Genomic DNA, 18,551 nt, shown 5'->3' with positions numbered 1-18,551 from the left:
ATGTGGCCAAGAGCAAAATTTTTAAAGCAGGACACTATGGCCTGATGGACAGGAGAGACTAGGGTCCCTCCTCCCTCCCAGGGGCCTGGCTTCATCTCAGAAAAACCGAGTCCCTCTTGCTCCACATCCGCATCCTTAGCTTCAGCCCTGGCAGTTGTGTTGAGCAGACGCTAAGGAGATGGGGACATTTTACCCCCTCCGCAGCTGCCCCAGAGGGTCTCAAACCCAGGGCTGATTTAGGGTTGCCCTGACATGGCCAACCCTATTCTATGTCCAAGTGTCATTCATGGCTAAAGCAGGCCAGGGCCCCAAGGCAACCAAGCTCCTCTCTCCTCTGCCCGCTCCCACACACCCTCCTCTGCCCCAGTGTTCCTATCATTACGTCCTGGGCATTGAAACCCAGGCCATTCTTGGACCAGGGCTGTGGGCTGAATGAGGGCAGGAAGAACAGGGTCAATGGGATAGGACAGCCCAGAAAAGAGAATTCACCACAACCTGTGGTCTCCCACTGCTTTGGTAGGAACCTTGTAAACACAGCAGCAGCCCCCAGGAAAGTCTTGGAAGAAGGGAGAAGCTGATCAGATTTAGAGACTGAGACATCTGGGCCTCCAACCCAAGGCTCCCCGGGCCATAAAAAGCCGGACTCCCGTCTCCTTAGCCCTTTCCCTCACCGACCAGCAGGTGGCACCACAAACAGGGATTTCAAAACCAAAACTAAATTAAAGTGGAAACTCAGATCTTTTGTTTATGCAAATAGTTCATTCCCTCCAACATTCCTCCGGGAATGGTCCCCCCTCCACTCCACAGAAAACCCTCCCCTCCCTGCTGTGCGTGACGCGGGCTCCCTCTGCACACAGTGCACGAAGACGCTGTCAGGAGAGCCCAGGATTCAACACGGGCCTTGAGAAATGTGAGTAAGGGTGATGGGCACCCAGGTGGGAGGGAGAAGCCAGGGGAGAAGCCAGGGCATGGGAGGCAATTCAGGGAGACAGGAACACCCTTCTCTCTTCACACACCTCATCAGTTCCACTGTGCACACGCGTGGACACACACAACACACGCCCCATCCCTCCTCCTAGGGATCAGAGGAGACTTCATACATAGATGCTCATGCCATGGTCCTGTCTTCCCTCTGGGCTCTCGGCAGGGAGCAGCGAGAGAAGGGGACCCCTTGCCCAGGACGGGACACTCTGTGCCTGTGTCCCCCACTCCACAGATGGTTTCTCCCAGATGCTTTTGCTGAACCTGTGGGAGCCCTTTCAGAGACCCACGGGTGGAAACCCTCACCCTCCATTAACTGGTCCCAAGCCAGTCCTATTCCTGGAAGGGGAGGGGAGGGATGCGTCCGGGCAGGGGAGGAGGCTGGAAAGGGAGTGTGAGGGGAGTGTGGTGGCCTCTGGACTGGACACTGCCCTGGAGAGTGACCCGACGCAGCAGCTGCACAGGCCATCCTCCTCACCCACGCACCCCTGCTGAGAACATGTCTGTGAGGTTCAGGGTGGACAGAGAGGAGAAGGCCCAGTGGTATGGCCGTCTCATCCCCTGCCACAGCCACTGCCCACATGGCAAGAGTGCTGAACCCCTCCAGCTCCAGATACTCTCTTTTGTTTTGGCAGGTGGCTCTTGTACCTCCTGGTGCCGGCCCTGTTCTGCAGGGCAGGAGGCTCCATTCCCATCCCTCAGAAGTTATTTGGGGAGGTGACTTCCCCTCTGTTCCCCAAGCCTTACCCCAACAACTTTGAAACAACCACTGTGATCACAGTCCCCACGGGATACAGGGTGAAGCTCGTCTTCCAGCAGTTTGACCTGGAGCCTTCTGAAGGCTGCTTCTATGATTATGTCAAGGTAGGGGCAGGATGGGCAGGCAGAGGGGAGACAAAACTGGGCCCTCTGGGATCTGGGATCTGTATGGCATGCACACCCCCAGACACAGCCCAGCCCCACAAGAGCTGATGGCCAACGGCCTCTCTGAGAGCCCGGGGATGCCCTGGATGGGCGCTCACTGGTGTAGAGGCCCTCGGTGAGCACTGAGGGGAGAAGCACAGAGAAGGAAGGGGACAGGACCCACTCAGGAAATTCAACATCCACTGAGTCAGGAAAACCTTCCCCATCTGCTGTCTAGCTGAGAGTCTTTGGGAAACCACTGTGCCTCAGCTTCCCTGTCTCCAAGGAAATGATTGACATGGCTGCCTGCTTCAACAGGAACACAGGGACATGAGGAGGAGAAATGTGGGCTCTGGCAGCACAGGAATAGCCTTCAGCAAGGACAGTGTGCTCAGAACCCTCACCTCTGTGGCAACCAAGGGTACCTTCCCAGGCCTGTCTTTCTCTATCCAGTAAAAATGAGATTCAGGGCTCAAGCAGAGCCTGCGAAGGTCCAACAACTACCATTCCCAGGAGACCCCTGGAGATTATGCGTGAATTACATGACAATGGCACGTCTTACCGGCTCAGAAGACTTGGCGAGTGTGCAGTGTTGGGGGAGGGCGTTTGCTGGCAGAGTCAAGGAGAGGTTGAGGAGGCTGTGAGGAGGAAGGAAGAGGGACGAGGCAATGCCTGCTGACGCTGAGATGGGTGGGCTTCAGGGCTCATGTTCCGCCGAGGGCATCAGGAGGCACTTGAGGTGTGAATGGTTTGATTAGGCTGAGGTGGAATCTGAAGACAGAAAATAAAGCGGAGCTGTCTGAGCTCTGGGAATGAGGGGCAGGTAAAGGCTGGGTACAGACAACCAGGACCCCAGGGGAACAGGCCATAGGAGGTGGTGGGGATGGAGAAGGACCTGAAACCTGCCAGAGGAGCAGAAAATAGGGAAGGGGTGAGGTACCCAGTCCAGGACAACACGCAAAGAGTGAGTCAGTGGGAGACTCAGGGAACAGCTGAAAGTCACATGGGGAAGTTTGCAGCAGCTGAGCCCAGCAGGTAGTGACCAGCCAGAGCCATTGTGGTGCATGATTCACTCTGGGCGAGACAAGGAGGACCATCACTGAGCCACCACGTGCGCCACTCCGCAACAGATCTTCTTCCTACCCCCTGTCCTTCTTCCACCAGATCTCTGCTGATAAGAAAAGCCTGGGGAGGTTCTGTGGGCAACTGGGTTCTCCACTGGGCAACCCCCCGGGAAAGAAGGAATTTATGTCCCAAGGGAACAAGATGCTGCTGACCTTCCACACAGACTTCTCCAATGAGGAGAATGGGACCATCATGTTCTACAAGGGCTTCCTGGCCTACTACCAAGCTGTGGGTGAGTAGCCCCCCAGGGATCCCTTTTCTCTGACCTCAGCCATATTGAATGGGGGCCAAGAAAGGGAATCGTGAATGCAAAGAAGCCGAAAGCCTGGCTTTCCTTGTTCCTCCCCTCGAGAGAGCTTTTCCTAACGAGGCCTGTCAACCTGGGCTCTGTCCCCATGGAGCAGTCCCCAGAGAGCATTGGAGAGGCCTGGAGGTCCAGGTGGCCTAAAGATGCCTTTGTCTTTAGGCCTCTGGTGAGTGACCTCCCTAAGATCAGAGCCACTACTCAGGTCTCCCAGCAGAAGCTTAACCCTCCTTCCTGAATGCCTTCCAGACCTTGATGAATGTGCTTCCCGGAGCAAATCAGGGGAGGAGGATCCCCAGCCCCAGTGCCAGCACCTGTGTCACAACTACGTTGGAGGCTACTTCTGTTCCTGCCGTCCAGGCTATGAGCTTCAGAAAGACAGGCATTCCTGCCAGGGTGAGCCAGAGTGGTGTAGCAGAGGGGAAGGGGTTGAGCCAGGGCTTGCTGGGCCAGCCGGAGTGCCCCCGTGATGCCCTGTGGCTCTGCTCTCACAGCTGAGTGCAGCAGCGAGCTGTACACGGAGGCATCAGGCTACATCTCCAGCCTGGAGTACCCTCGGTCCTACCCCCCTGACCTGCGCTGCAACTACAGCATCCGGGTGGAGCGGGGCCTCACCCTGCACCTCAAGTTCCTGGAGCCTTTTGATATTGATGACCACCAGCAAGTACACTGCCCCTATGACCAGCTACAGGTACAGCCGTCCTACCCCTGAAAGACCCCTTCCTCCCCTTCTGTCTGCACTTGGCTCCTCTTATCCCAACTTCCTCCTGGATCCCCTGGCCAGCTGGGGCAGGAACGGCCAACATCACCCATGGGCTGGGTAAGTTCCCACACAACTAGAATTGGGTCACGGGGATCCCTTTTCACCTTCCCCTGAAAACACACATAAGACAGGATTTCATCACCACCACCACCACCCTGGCCACCAGGCTACTACCCAGTTGGCCCTGTGTAAAAACGTCCAAGCTGAAAAAAAAAAAAACCCTCCTCCCCTACTAGATCTATGCCAACGGGAAGAACATTGGCGAGTTCTGTGGGAAGCAAAGGCCCCCCGACCTTGACACCAGCAGCAATGCTGTGGATCTGCTGTTCTTCACAGATGAGTCGGGTGACAGCCGGGGCTGGAAGCTGCGCTACACCACCGAGAGTAAGGCTCCCTGCAGGCCTCCCTCGATGGCCAGCAATGGGGAAAAGGGGGGAAAAAGGAAGGACAAGTGGCTCTGAAATAAATATGCCCCCTGGTCTCCCCAACAGTCATCAAGTGCCCCCAGCCCAAGACCCTAGACGAGTTCACCATCATCCAGAACCTGCAGCCTCAGTACCAGTTCCGTGACTACTTCATTGCTACCTGCAAGCAAGGCTACCAGCTCATAGAGGTAAGAGCCCAGGGCTGAGGGGAGAGAGCCGGCCCAGCACCCCAGGAGGAATTCAGGTGGTGGGTTCACAGAGGATTTAGTCTCACCCCAGCTGGAGTCATAGACGTTTCAGCTGGAAGAGTCTCCTGGTCCACCAGCTCTCAAACTTGCTGCACACTTAAAACAGAGAGTTTAAAATCCTGGAAGATTGCTTGAGCCCATTCATTCAAGGCCCCTGTGAATAGCCACTGCACTCCAGCCTGAGCAATATAGCAAGACTCTGTCTCTGAAAAATAAAAATAAGCAAATAAATACTGAAGTTGAGGGCCCCCAACAGAGACTCTGATTCCATTGATCTAGAGTAGAGCCTGAGCATCAAGACTATTTAAAGCCACCCAGGTGATTCTAATGCGCAGCCAAGTTTAAGAACTATTGCCCTAGTCCAATAACTCAAGAGAGCTGAAGGAACTGAAAAGGCAGGGTGGAGATGCAGTGACTCGTCAACATCACGTAGCGATTGTGTACGGCAGGGACTAGGACCCCGATCTCCTGCCTCCTGCTCCGGGGCTCTTTTACACATGTTGGTGGTCTCCCCCTGGGCCCACCGTCCTGTCCTCGGCTCTGCAGATTCAGGAGGGAATATGGTTTTATCCATTGATCAATCTCACAAAAGCTGGTAAACTAAAAATCTCTGTCTCTGGACAGAGACCCAAGACTGGACATCCCATCGTTGTTCAACAGGTCCACATGGAACACTTAATCAGAATCAAAGAAGAGACCTATGATATGTCCTTAAGTCACAGTTAATTCATTTAATGCACACTTTAAGTGTCTACTGTCAGGCACTGTCCTAGATGTGGGAGGTTCAGTAAAAAGAAACCACATAGTCACACAGCCTTTGTGGAGCTCACATTTGAATGTTGCATCAAGTCCTGTTCACCTGATGCATTGTTCTTTACTCCAAGGTGCTTCCAGCTCCAACAGGAGGATTGGGTGGGTGTCCTGGGTCCAGAAGAATGGAGACTACCAACCTCTTTGCTCCTATTACAACCCTCCCTTGCCTGCACCACCCACTGCCCTTACTTTTGCATTTGTTATTCACATCGTAGAATTTAAAGCAAGTCACACCGTTTCTCACATTACCTACATTTTACTCAGACGTTCTAGTTCTCATACACATTCTCTTACAACCTTTTCCAGGGCTAACTCTATGGAATGATTTTTGGTCTTTTTGTTTTGTCTTGTTTTGTTTTTGAGAGAGAGTCTTGCTCTGTCACCCAGGCAGTGGCATGGTCTCAGCTCACTGTAAACTCCGCCTCCCAAGTTCAAGTGTTTCTCCTGGATTCAAGCTATACAAGTGCCTCAGCCACCCGAGTTGCTGGAATTACAGGCGTGCGCCACCATGCCCAGCTAATTTTTGTATTTTTAGTAGAGACAGGGTTTCTCCATGTTGCCCAGGCTGGTCTCGAACTCCTGGCCTCAAGTGATCCGCCCACCTCAGCCCGCCAAAGTGCTGGGGTTACCGGCGTGAGCCACTGCGCCTGGCCGAATTTTGGTCTTAGTAAAACTTATTCATTTGTCCAGTAACTTCATTTCAAAGACTGCCATTTCCTAGTCTTGTCCCTGCTCAACAGCAACAGCACTTCACATACATCAACGTCTCCAGCACCTTTCAAAGCTGCGAGGTGGCTCTAGTATTTTAGGGAAGGCCTCTGTCCTTAGGAAAACTGCAACCCAGGAGAGATAAAGTGATGCAGGCCTGGAGGCAGGGGACACCAGCAAGAGAAACACGGTTCTGCCCTGGAGCACAGGCTTTTGTTTTGATACAGAAAACACTCAAACGTGGCTTGTGATTTTTTCAAATTACAAATTGTGGGATTCAATTGGACCTCAGTGGGAACAGGCCACAGTCTAGAGAGAGGATGATCAGGTCTATCAGTTAGCTCTGCTCTGACTTGCTGTGGTGTGTCTCAATGCTCCTGTCTGTAATGGGCTGGGGAGAAGGAAGAAGGAGCCACATCCATGGGGGAGCCAAGAGATGTCTTGGTATTGCCTCCCACTCCTGTGTGGAAAGGGCAGGAAGGGGACCTCCATTGCCTCTTGGCACTGATGGCACCTCTATCCTCTGCTCAACAGGGGAACCAGGTGCTGCATTCCTTCACAGCTGTCTGCCAGGATGATGGCACGTGGCATCGTGCCATGCCCAGATGCAAGAGTAAGTCACAATTCAGGGATATGACCCTGGGGACCTCCCACCTCCTGCCTTGAGGACCCGGGCCAAGAAAGAAAGAGGGGTCCAGACTAAGCCTCTTTCCAAGAGACCCCCACCCTGACTTGTTCTTTGATGCCTATGGGCCATCTCAGGAATCAGTGAGCCCTCATCTCAGTGGGATGGATGGGCTCTACCCAGAATTGAATTTCATACCACCCAACTCCTGTCCATTGCAAGGGCCCTCCCCACTGACTATCTTTTCTAAGCTTCTGAGCCTGCTCTGCAGGTAGACAACTCACACTCCCCTCACTGAAGTTCCAGCACAGTCATTCTCAGCTCTCACCCTGCCCTGTGTTCTCTCCAAGTCAAGGACTGTGGGCAGCCCCGAAACCTGCCTAATGGTGACTTCCGTTACACCACCACAATGGGAGTGAACACCTACAAGGCCCGTATCCAGTACTACTGCCATGAGCCATATTACAAGATGCAGACCAGAGCCGGCAGCAGGGAGTCTGAGCAAGGTAGGGACCAATGCAAATGGAAATTTCCTCCCTTCCATCCCCTTGGGGTATCCTCCGAGATTTCTCCCAGTAGAATCCCTAGGGAATGCATATTAAGGTATCTGCCAGGGCACTGGCTTCAGGGGCCTAAATTATAGTGCTAACAGGAACCTAGTAGGTTTGAAGAAGGAGGCATCTGAGCTGATGCAAAGAAAAGATTCAAATCGCATAAACAGCTCACTGTCACCACATCATCCCCACTACCACCATTGCCTCCACCACACCCCCACTGCTACCATCACTGCCATCACCACCACTACCAGTAACAACACCAGCAACACTACCAATAGCATCAGTGCCAGCACAATCACCACCATCACCGCCATCACCACAATCAACACTGTTACCATTACCAACACCACCATCACCACTACCATCATCACCACCAGCATTACCAACACCACTATCACCACCACCATTACTGACACCAACACCACCATCACCACCAACACCATCATCACCACCATCACCATTACTAACATCATCATCACCACCACACTAACACCACCATCACCACCATCACCACTATCATTACCAACACCACTGTCAACACTACCATGATCACCACCACCATTACCAACACCACCATCACCACCAATACCATCGTCAGCACCATCACCATTACCAACATCATCATCACCACCACACTAACACCACTTCCATCATCACTATACCGTTACCAACACCACTGTCACCACTACCATGATCACTAACACCATTACCAACACCATCACCACTACCATTATCACCACCACCATTACTAACACCATTAACAACACCACTGTCACCACCACCACCATTACCAACACCAACACCACCATCACCATTACCAACACCATCATCATTACCACCATTACCAACACCATCATCACCACTACAATTATCACCACCATTACTAACACCATTACCAACACCACTGTCACCACCACCACCATTACCAACACCAACACCACCATCACCACCACCAACACCATCATCCCCACTATGACCACTATCATCATCATCACCAACAGTAACACCATCACCACTATCACCATTACCAACACCACTGTCGCCACTACCATGATCACCACCACCATTACCAACACCACTATCACCACCACCACCATTGCCAACACCAACACCACCATCACCTCCATCACCATTACCAACACCATTATCACCACCACCATCATCACTATCACCATTACAAACACCACCATCATCACTACCATTATCACCACCACTATTACTAACACCATTACCAACACCACTGTCACCACCATCATTACCAACACCAACACCACCATCACCACCAACACCATTACCACCATCACCATTACCAACACCATCATCAGTACCAACACCATCACAGCAAATACTACCATCACCACTACCACCATTAACAACACCATCACCACCAACACCAACACCACAGTCTTCACCACCATCACCATTACCAACACCATCATCACTACCAACACCATCACAGCAAATACTACTATCACCACTACCACCATTAACAACACCATCACCACCAACACCAACACCACAGTCTTCACCACCATCATGACTACTACAGCTAACTCAGTGAAACTCCCCTCTCCATTCTCCCCCTCAACCTGGTTGTGATTTTTGCACTTAGTTTTACTAAACGACTCTCACTCATTAGTGGGTATTTTTCTAACTTTTTTTAAATATTAGAAATCACATGCATTATAGGTTTGAAACACAGAAAAAAAGGGAAAAAATCTGGATTATAAATGGTATTCATTAAGAGCTGGGCTTTGGAGTCAGAAAACCTCTTGCACCTTGGTTCTGGCACTTAGAAGTTATGTGACCCTGTGCAAATTATTTAAACTCAGTTTCCTCATCCACAAAATGAGGATAATAACACACACCTGCAAGTGTCACTATAGTGTTTAAATGAGATCGTGCAGATAAAGTGCTTAGCAACAAGCATGGCACATTTTCAGCAATCAGAAGACGTAGCTACAATTATCGTCTATGATTCCACGACCAAGATGCAATCACTGATAAGATTTTGATATATTCCTTCTGGTTTTTATGTCTACTTTCACAAGCAGGGATCACAGCAAACATATATTAATAGTTAAGCATTCTGGCCGGGCGCGGTGGCTCACACCTGTAATCCCAGCACTTTGGGAGACCGAGGCGGGTGGATCACGAGGTCAGGAGATCGAGACCATCCTGGCTAACATAGTGAAACCCCATCTCTACTAAAAACACAAAAAATTAGCCGGGCGTGGTGGCGGGCACCTGTAGTCCCAGCTACTTGGGAGGCTGAGGCAGGAGAATGGCATGAACCTGGGAGGCGGAGCTTGCAGTAAGCCGAGATCACGCCACTGCACTCCAGCCTGGGCAACAGAGTGAGACTCCGTCCCAAAAAAAAAAAAAATAGTTAAGCATTCTGATTTTTTTACTTGGCATTAAAACAAAATATAGGTCTAGAGCCTCTGAACACTTGACATTCTTTCCTTCTAGAGTTGAGCCTTTGACCTTTGGCCCTTGCCATGTTGGCTCCTCCCTGCCCCTCTCCCCATCAAGCACACTCAGTACTTGCTGGCCTCTGCAACCTAGTTTTCTTACCCATCACCCCCCAACTTGATTCTTGCCTCCTCTGCCCTCAGGGGTGTACACCTGCACAGCACAGGGCATTTGGAAGAATGAACAGAAGGGAGAGAAGATTCCTCGGTGCTTGCCAGGTGAGTGGAAACCCTCTGGGGCCATCATCAGGGTCTTTAGCAGCCTGCAGGGCCTCAGAAGCAGTGTGGCCCAGAAAAAGGAGAGAGAGGAGAGAAGAGGGGAACATCCCAGGAGAAAGGGAGAGAGGGACAGAGTGCTGAATTCAGTCCCGAAATGCTGCCATTTTCACTAAGCAGATGGGAAATCAGGGAATAAAAACAATGGGAGACCCCCTAGGAAGAAATAAACAAGAACAAGGGGCAAGACGTGGTGGCTCACACCTGTAATCCCAGCACTTTGGGAGGTCAAGGCAAGCGGATCACCTGAGGTCAGGAGTTCGAGACCAGCCTGGCCAACACGGCGAAACCCAGCCTCTGCTAAAAAGAGAAAAATTAGCCAAGCATGGTGGCACATGCCTGTAGTCCCAGCTACTTGAGTGGCTGAGGCACAAGAATTGCTTGAACCCAGGAGGCGGAGGTTGCAGTGAGCTGAAATCGCGCCACTGCATGCCAGCCTAGGCAACAGAGCAAGGAGTCTCAAAAAATAAAAATAATAATTAAAAAAAAAAAAAACAAGAACCAGAAGAGCCTGTCAATAGGCCAATGACGGAGGTGTGGGGATGGGAGGAGAAAGAGAAAAGAGACAGAAGCCAAAAAGAGAGGGCAAACAGGGAACTGGCTGGCTGCAGAAGGAAGAGATGTGGGACCTGGAACTGACTTGCCCTTGTCTTCCCTGTCTCTCCCTCAGTGTGTGGGAAGCCCGCGAACCCCGTGGAACAGAGGCAGCGCATCATCGGAGGGCAAAAAGCCAAAATGGGCAACTTCCCCTGGCAGGTGTTCACCAACATCCACGGGCGTGGGGGCGGGGCCCTGCTGGGCGACCGCTGGATCCTCACAGCTGCCCACACCCTGTATCCCAAGGAACACAAAGCGCAAAGCAACGCTTCTTTGGATGTGTTCCTGGGCCACACAAATGTGGAAGAGCTCATGAAGCTAGGAAATTACCCCATCCGCAGGGTCAGCGTCCACCCGGACTACCGTCAGGATGAGTCCTACAATTTTGAGGGGGACATCGCCCTGCTGGAGCTGGAAAATAGTGTCACCCTGGGTCCCAACCTCCTCCCCATCTGCCTTCCTGACAACGAGACCTTCTACGACCTGGGCTTGATGGGCTATGTCAGTGGCTTCGGGGTCATGGAGGAGAAGATTGCTCATGACCTCAGGTTTGTCCGTCTGCCCGTAGCTAATCCACAGGCCTGTGAGAACTGGCTCCGGGGAAAGAATAGGATGGATGTGTTCTCTCAAAACATGTTCTGTGCTGGACACCCATCTCTAAAGCAGGATGCCTGCCAGGGGGATAGTGGGGGCGTTTTTGCAGTAAGGGACCCGAACACTGATCGCTGGGTGGCCACGGGCATCGTGTCCTGGGGCATCGGGTGCAGCAGGGGCTATGGCTTCTACACCAAAGTGCTCAACTACGTGGACTGGATCAAGAAAGAGATGGAGGAGGAGGACTGAGCCCAGAATTCACTAGGTTCGAATCCAGAGAGCGGTGTGGAAAAAAAAAACAAAAAACAACTGACCAGTTGTTGATAACCACTAAGAGTCTCTATTAAAATTACTGATGCAGAAAGACCATGTGTGAAATTCTCTTTCCTGTAGTCCCATTGATGTACTTTACCTGAAACAACCCAAAGGGCCCCTTTCTTTCTTCTGAGGATTGCAGAGGATATAGTTATCAATCTCTAGTTGTCACTTTCCTCTTCCACTTTGATACCATTGGGTCATTGAATATAACTTTTTCCAAATAAAGTTTTATGAGAAATGCCAGTGTGCAAAATGAGTCAAAAGTTGTATTTAATTTATATAAAAATATTTTGTAAGGAAGGTCATATTTAAAATATTTACTCAGGAAGGCAACAAGAACAGTTAAGTTTATGCACACATTTACAATTAGGGTTATGGATAACAATAAATATCTGTGTTTTGTTTTGATTGTACAGTATAAAGAAAATGCTGATTTTCCCACATGCATAGTTGTAAATATAACAGCTTTTTTTTTTTTTTCAAGACAGACTCTCACTCTGTCACTCACACTGGAGTGTAGTAGTGCAGTCTTGGCTATCTGCAACCTCTGCCTCAGGGTTCAAGTGATTCTTGTGCCTCAGCCACCTGAGTAGCTGGAATTACAGGCATCTGTCACCACTGCCCAGTTAAATTTTTTGTATTTTCAGTAAAGACGGAGTTTTGCCATGGTGGCCAGGCTAGTCTCAAACTCCTGACCTCAAGTGATCCGCCTGCCTCGGCCTCCAAAGTGCTGGGATTACAGGCAAGAGCCACTGCACCCAGCCTATAACAGCTTTTTTAACAGCTCATCTTCCAATCTCTAAATATTCCTTAGGAGAGGAGTGCTATGAAATTTTTGTTTCAAAGTTGAATCACTAACAATATTGTTAAATCACTTGTATTCTTTAAGATCTCTAAAAATCAGAAAAGGACACAGAACTTGGATTAAGCATTATAAGTATTTGTAATAGAACAGTATCATGGTGTTATTGCACAATTGACTGTTCCAGACTTGTTTAAACAACTTTACATGACCCAGCACACACAGGCCTGAACTTCAGAAGACCAGCAGAGTTAAAACATTCCCGAGTGATGAGTTGGTTTTTTTTAACTTTTTTTAAACTTTTTTTTTTTTTTTTTTTTTTTTTTTTTTGAGACAGAGTCTCATTCTATCACCCAGGCTGGATGCAGTGGCACAATCTCAGCTTACTGCAGCCTCCACCTCCCAGGTTCAAGAGATTCTCCTGCCTCAGCCTCCCAAGTAGCTGGGATTACAGGCGCCCACCACTATGCCCAGCTAATTTTTGTACCTTTGGTAGAGATGGCATTTCACCATGTTGGCAAGGCTGGTCTCGAACTCCTGACTTCAAGTGATCCACCCACCTCGGTCTCCCAAAGCGCTGGGATTACAGGCATGAGCCACCGTGCCCAGCCCTCTCCTTATTTTAATAATCGGAGGAGTTCCCAGGAAACTCAGATGACTCCTCTGACCTTCTAATTCCCACTCCCCCACCCCAAACTTATATGTGTCTTATTCTCAAAGTGCACTGGAATAGGAAAGTACAGGCAAAACCAATGATCTGTGAATAGATGGTTCACAGAAAAGAAATTATAAATTGCTTTGAGGCCTTGGGGCTTAATTTCACTCATAATAAGGAAAATATTTAAATAAAATGCCATCTTTTTACCTGTAAGATTGGCAAAAATAATATACCATGTTGTTGAAAATGTAAAGAAAAAGTCACTCTTACACATTGCTTTTTGGAATGTATCCCTACAGAGAGCAATTTCGTAACAGGTAACCAAAATTACAAATACATATGCCTTTTCACTCACCAATTCAACTTCTAGGAATTCAGCCCACATTTTCTCACATATGAAATAAACAGCACATGTAGGTTAGTCATTGCAGCATTGTTTATAATAACAAAATATTGGAATCCTGCATTCTGAAAGGTATCTGGCACCAAAGTTTCAGGTAAATTATGGAATATCCAAATGATGAAATGCAATGTAACCATTCAATCCTTACTACAGACAGCATGGTAAGTGAAAACAAGTAAAATGCAGAATGTATAAAATATGATGTATAAAACGCTACCGTTTCCATTTGTAGCCGGGTGTGGTGGCACATGCCTGTAGTCCAGCTACTTGGGAGACTGAGGTGGGAGGATGGCTTGAGCCTGGGAGGTCGAAGCTGCAATGAACTATGATCACACCACTGTACTCCAGCCTGAGTGACACAGCAAGGCTCTGTCTCAAAAATAAATGAAATAAAATCAAATAAAATAATAAAATGCTACTATTTGTATACATAACAGGAGTAGGCATATATCACTTACATGTGTATAAAAGATCACTAGAAAGATATACAAGAAATATTGGTGGTCTCTGGGGGGACATAGGAGTGGAAGGAAAAGTTATCACTGTATGCTGTTTTGATCTTTCAAATTTTTAACCATGTAGGTGTTTTACCTATTCAAAAAATACATGGTGCTCTTTAAATAAAAAAAAAAAAAATTTAGGCTGGAAGCAGTGGCTCATGCCTGTAATCCTAGCACTTTAGGAGGTCGAGGCTGGAGAATCATCTGAGCCCAGGAGTTCAAGACCAACCTGGTCAGAACCAACTGGTGACATCAGATGTAAAAAAAAAAAAAAAAAAAAAAACCGTGAAAGAAGACTAACCCGGGCAACATAGTGAGATTCCATCATTATAAAAAATTAAAAATTAGCTGGACATGATGATGTGTGCCTGTGGTCCCAGCTACTCAGGAGGCTGAAACAGGAGGAACACTTGAGCCCAGGAATTCGAGGCTGCAGTGAGCAATGTTCGCACCACTGCACTCCAGCCTGGGCAACAGAGCAAGACTCTGTATTAAAAAAATATATAGAAAATAACAATTCAAAAATTGTAAAGGAGTAGCCTCATTGAAAAAGTTGACATGTATCAAAGATTGGAGGAAGTTAGACATTCAGAGACCTAGGGAAAGAACATTCCAGGAAGAAGCCAAGGGCCCTGAAGTGAGCAGCTGCCTGATCCATCAGAGAACGCGCAGGCAGCAACACCATGTTCTGGGCAGAGTGCTCCATGTGCACACATTGAAAGGCTCATGCTGGCTGCTGAATTGAAGATGTACTACAGCCGAAAAAGGGCATAAAAAGGACCAATTCGGTGGCAATTACAGTAATCCAGGCAAGAAGTAATGGTAGCTCAGAGCAGGGGTGCAGTGGAAGTGGTGAGAAGTGGTCAGATTATGGATAAAACTTAAAGAAGAACCAAAGGGTTTCCTGACAGAGTAGACACTGGAAGGGGAGGGGTGAGAAAATGGTGTCAGCTTGATGGGGATGAGTGCGAGACGAGCAGGTCTGATAGGTTCTGTCTGGAACATGTTGATTTTCAGATGGCTACTAGTTTAGGGCCAAGAAGAAGGCGATTTACCCACCTCCTGAACCAAGCAACAACAAAGAAGACTAAAATATATGAAACAACGGTTTTTGAGACACTGGACACTGGACAAAAAAAGACAATGATGCCTGAGAGACTGGGCCCATTTTACTGCCTTGAGAGAGTTTCCAAGCTGAGCTGCTAGAAGGAGAAATCCAGGTAGGACTCAGTCAGCTCCCTGACTTGAGGAGACACAGCCCCAGATCCAGGAAACCAAGGCCCCTGGAGGTCGCAGAACTGAGGATCAGGGAGGAGAAAGGTACACAGAGAGATGGCCAGAAGTCTGCAGAGGATCCCACAAGTATTTAACTGAGTACTGCTCAGCACTCACATGTGAGAAAATTACCTGGGGATGGGGAGAATCCCAATAACATCAGCAGAGGGAACGCCACCCGGCAATCACCAGACCTGGGAACAGTGCCTGATGCCACCAGCCAGCCTGGAAACCGTCATGCCCCACAGGGCATTGGGAAGAGAATGCAGGAGGCTCTCGCCTCTGTTGTAGGGCCCAGGCTGACCAGGACCATGACCACCGAGGTAGGAGGAAAACCTGGGGAGTTCAGTGCTCAGAAGCCAAGGAAAGAAGGTGCATCGAGGTGGAGATAAAGACTGAGCATCCATCCTTGGATGGAGCAATGTCAGAGTCATTGGTGACCCAGAAAAGCACAGTATGGTGGAATGATAGGGGGAAAAGCCAGAGCCAAGTTGGAGAGAGAGAGGGAGAATAGGAACTGGAAACAGGGTATAATCAATTATTTTAAGGAATTTGCTGCAAACAGAAGCAAATAAATAGGGAAAGCTGTTGGAGGAACTGTGGTCAAGAGAAGTCTGTCTTAAGTTTAGAGGAATTACAACATGTTTACATAGAGATAGGAATTACACAATAGGGAGGGAAATGGTGATGGGGGGGTGGAGATGGAATCGAGTTGGAAGCATGGATAAGTCACCAATGGATAAGTTAACACACACGCCAGCTGAGTGTAAGGGAACAGATGCCAGTATTCCAGTAGATGTGGTGGTGGTAGAAGCTCTCTTCTAGGTTTCATGTGTCTTGGTGAGGTAGAAAATAAGGTCATCAGCTGAGAATGAGGATGGAGAATTTCAGGGGTGTGAGAAGAGAGAAGAAATGAAATGGTCATCTGGGACAGTGGGATTGAGAATGGATTAGGGAATTTTGATTGCCTGGGAGCATGAAGGGTTCATTTGAGATTCATGGCCAACAATTAAAAGGGAGACAGTTGTTCTTTTGTGAGACAGTCTCACCTTTTTTGAGACAGTTGTGTGAGCTTGTGTGTTTTACCCCAGCCACTAGCAGCCGTACCAGTTCAGGCACAGAGGAGGCAGGGTTTTATTACATCAAGTGAGCATATTGAAACCAAAGAAGAGCCAGATGTGGTGGCTCATCCCTACAATCCCATCACTTTGGGAGACCATGGAGAGAAGATTGCTTGAGGCCAAGAGTTCAAGACCAGCCTGGGCAACATAGCGAGACCCTGTCTCTACAAAAAAATTAAAAATTAGCCAGGTGTGGTAGTGTGTGACTGTAGGCTCAGTATCTCAGCAGGCTGAGGTGGGAGGACTCCTTGAACCCAGGAGTTTGGGGCTACAGTAAGCTGTCATTATGCCACTGTACTCCAACGTGGGCAACAGAGTGCGACCCTGTCTGAAAGAAAGAAAGAGAGAGAGAGAGAGAGGAAGGAACAGAAGGAGGGAGGGAGGAAGGGAAGGGAGGGAAGGAAGGAAGGAAAATAACAGGCATGCAGGAAAAAAAATCATATTTTCAGAGGATAGATGATGACAGTGAGGACAACACAGGACACCAAAACGGAGGCAAGCCACCAAGGACCGGGAAAAGAGACCTGAAAGGCTTAGGGCCACTTAAGGCAAACTGGAGACAACTTCGTAAATTGCTGGAAAAAAATTCTACATAAATTATATCACAATTATGTGACAGAGCAGGTAAAGTTCATCTGGGTCCAACCTAGGTGTTCAGTGTTTTCCAAAACCTCTCCTCGGGGGTCTCTGTCAAGCCTTTTGGGGTCAGCCCTGCCCCACACAACCGGCCTCTGCTTGGCCCTATGAGAAGGCCAAATTCTCCCTTTTAGGTCTTCTTCAGTCCTACTCAGGTCTGACACACTCACCTGCAGTGGCCCCAGGATTCTTCTCTGCTGTCCTGACTTCTCCCCCAACTAGGTGCTCAGGTGCTTTTTTTGCTTTCATCCCTGCTTCCGTGCATTTTTATTCTGTGAATTTTTATTTCTGTGATTTTTTTTTTTTTTTTTTTTTTTTTTTTGTGAGACGGAGGCTCGCTCTGTCACGCAGGCTGGAGTGCGGTGGCGTGATCTAGGCTCACTGCAACCTCTGCCTCCCGGGTTCAAACGATTCTTCTGCCTCAGCTTGCTGAATAGCTGGGACTACAGGTGCCCGCCACAACGCCCGGCTAATTTTGTATTTTTAGTAGAGACGGGGTTTCACCGTGTTAGCCAAGATGGTCTCAATCTCCTGACCTCGTGATCCGCCCGCCTCGGCCTCCCAAAGTGCTGGGATTATAGGCATGAGACACCGCGCCCGGCCCTATTTCTGTGAATTTTTATTCTAGCCATCCTCTTTTTTCTGTTAAAAACCTTAAGTTCTTCTTGCTTTCTGTCTAAGAGAGATCAAGAAACATTTTCATTTTATCCATGAATAGGCAGATGCCCAGAAAAACCTGAGTATATTATGCCAAAAATATTTCACACTCAGTCCTTAAGCAATGAAGACAAAAGAAATGATTTGTTTCCACATTAAACCTAAAGGGAGATAGATACACAATGCAAACAGCCCATTTGGAGATGAGGCAGAATACAATGGTTACAATCAGAATGAGCTCCTTCCTGGCAGCTGCAGGTCTTCTGTGTCCTTTGTAGTCCCTTGTAGAGGAAGAGAGATTTTTTTAAAACAGATGCTTCCATTCAGGAAACTAGGTCCATCAGAGACTTTCCCTGTAGGTTTTGCTCTGGGGGGGTTCCCCCATTGTGGTTCCTGTTACCACAACTTCATCTCCCTCAATATGTCCAGTCTCTGCTTTTCTCTGGTTCAAGGGTGGACATACCCAAAATCAATTTCCTCTTAGGACAAATGAGAGAAGCTGGATCTTTCCAATGTGTCTTTTTATGATTGTAAGAGAAAATACAAAGAAAAGGGTGTGACTACAAAATGTAGCAAGAGGGAAATCTTTCTAGTGATGGAATTGTTTCATATCTTGACTGCAGAGGTGCTTACATGACTCTCCAATGTAGTAAAATAACACAAAACTGCCCTTGCACATTGTACCAACATAAGTTTCCTGGTTTAGATATTGTACTGTAGTTACGTAAGATGTAGCCATTAGGGGAAATAGCGCCTCTCTGTACTAACTTTGCAACTTCTTGTGAATA

The 18,551-nt window shown here is 48.6% G+C and overlaps 1 protein-coding gene across 1 annotated transcript; it reads left to right on the top strand.

Moving 5' to 3' along the window:
- Positions 1 to 523: 523 nt before the first annotated feature.
- Positions 524 to 11,964, top strand: C1R (complement C1r). Its single transcript, XM_019038133.3, has 11 exons — positions 524 to 910; positions 1,617 to 1,845; positions 3,049 to 3,241; positions 3,563 to 3,709; positions 3,808 to 4,004; positions 4,313 to 4,460; positions 4,568 to 4,689; positions 6,805 to 6,883; positions 7,246 to 7,401; positions 10,071 to 10,145; positions 10,873 to 11,964. Coding segments are annotated over exons 1-11 (2,118 nt in total). The 5' UTR covers positions 524 to 908; the 3' UTR covers positions 11,643 to 11,964.
- The last annotated feature ends 6,587 nt before the right edge of the window (positions 11,965 to 18,551 follow it).

Source organism: Gorilla gorilla, chromosome 10, assembly GCF_029281585.2.
Source record: "Gorilla gorilla gorilla isolate KB3781 chromosome 10, NHGRI_mGorGor1-v2.1_pri, whole genome shotgun sequence".
Lineage (NCBI taxonomy): Eukaryota > Metazoa > Chordata > Mammalia > Primates > Hominidae > Gorilla > Gorilla gorilla.
The sequence above is the reverse complement of the archived record's forward strand: the minus strand, read 5'-3'. Positions and strand labels throughout refer to the sequence as shown.

Excerpts from the sequence above, each read along its gene's own strand:
- C1R (XM_019038133.3), top strand. Across the intron at positions 3,710-3,807 it reads AGACAGGCATTCCTGCCAGG|CTGAGTGCAGCAGCGAGCTG; the intron begins GTGAGCCAGAGT and ends CTGCTCTCACAG. Across the intron at positions 7,402-10,070 it reads CAGCAGGGAGTCTGAGCAAG|GGGTGTACACCTGCACAGCA; the intron begins GTAGGGACCAAT and ends CTCTGCCCTCAG.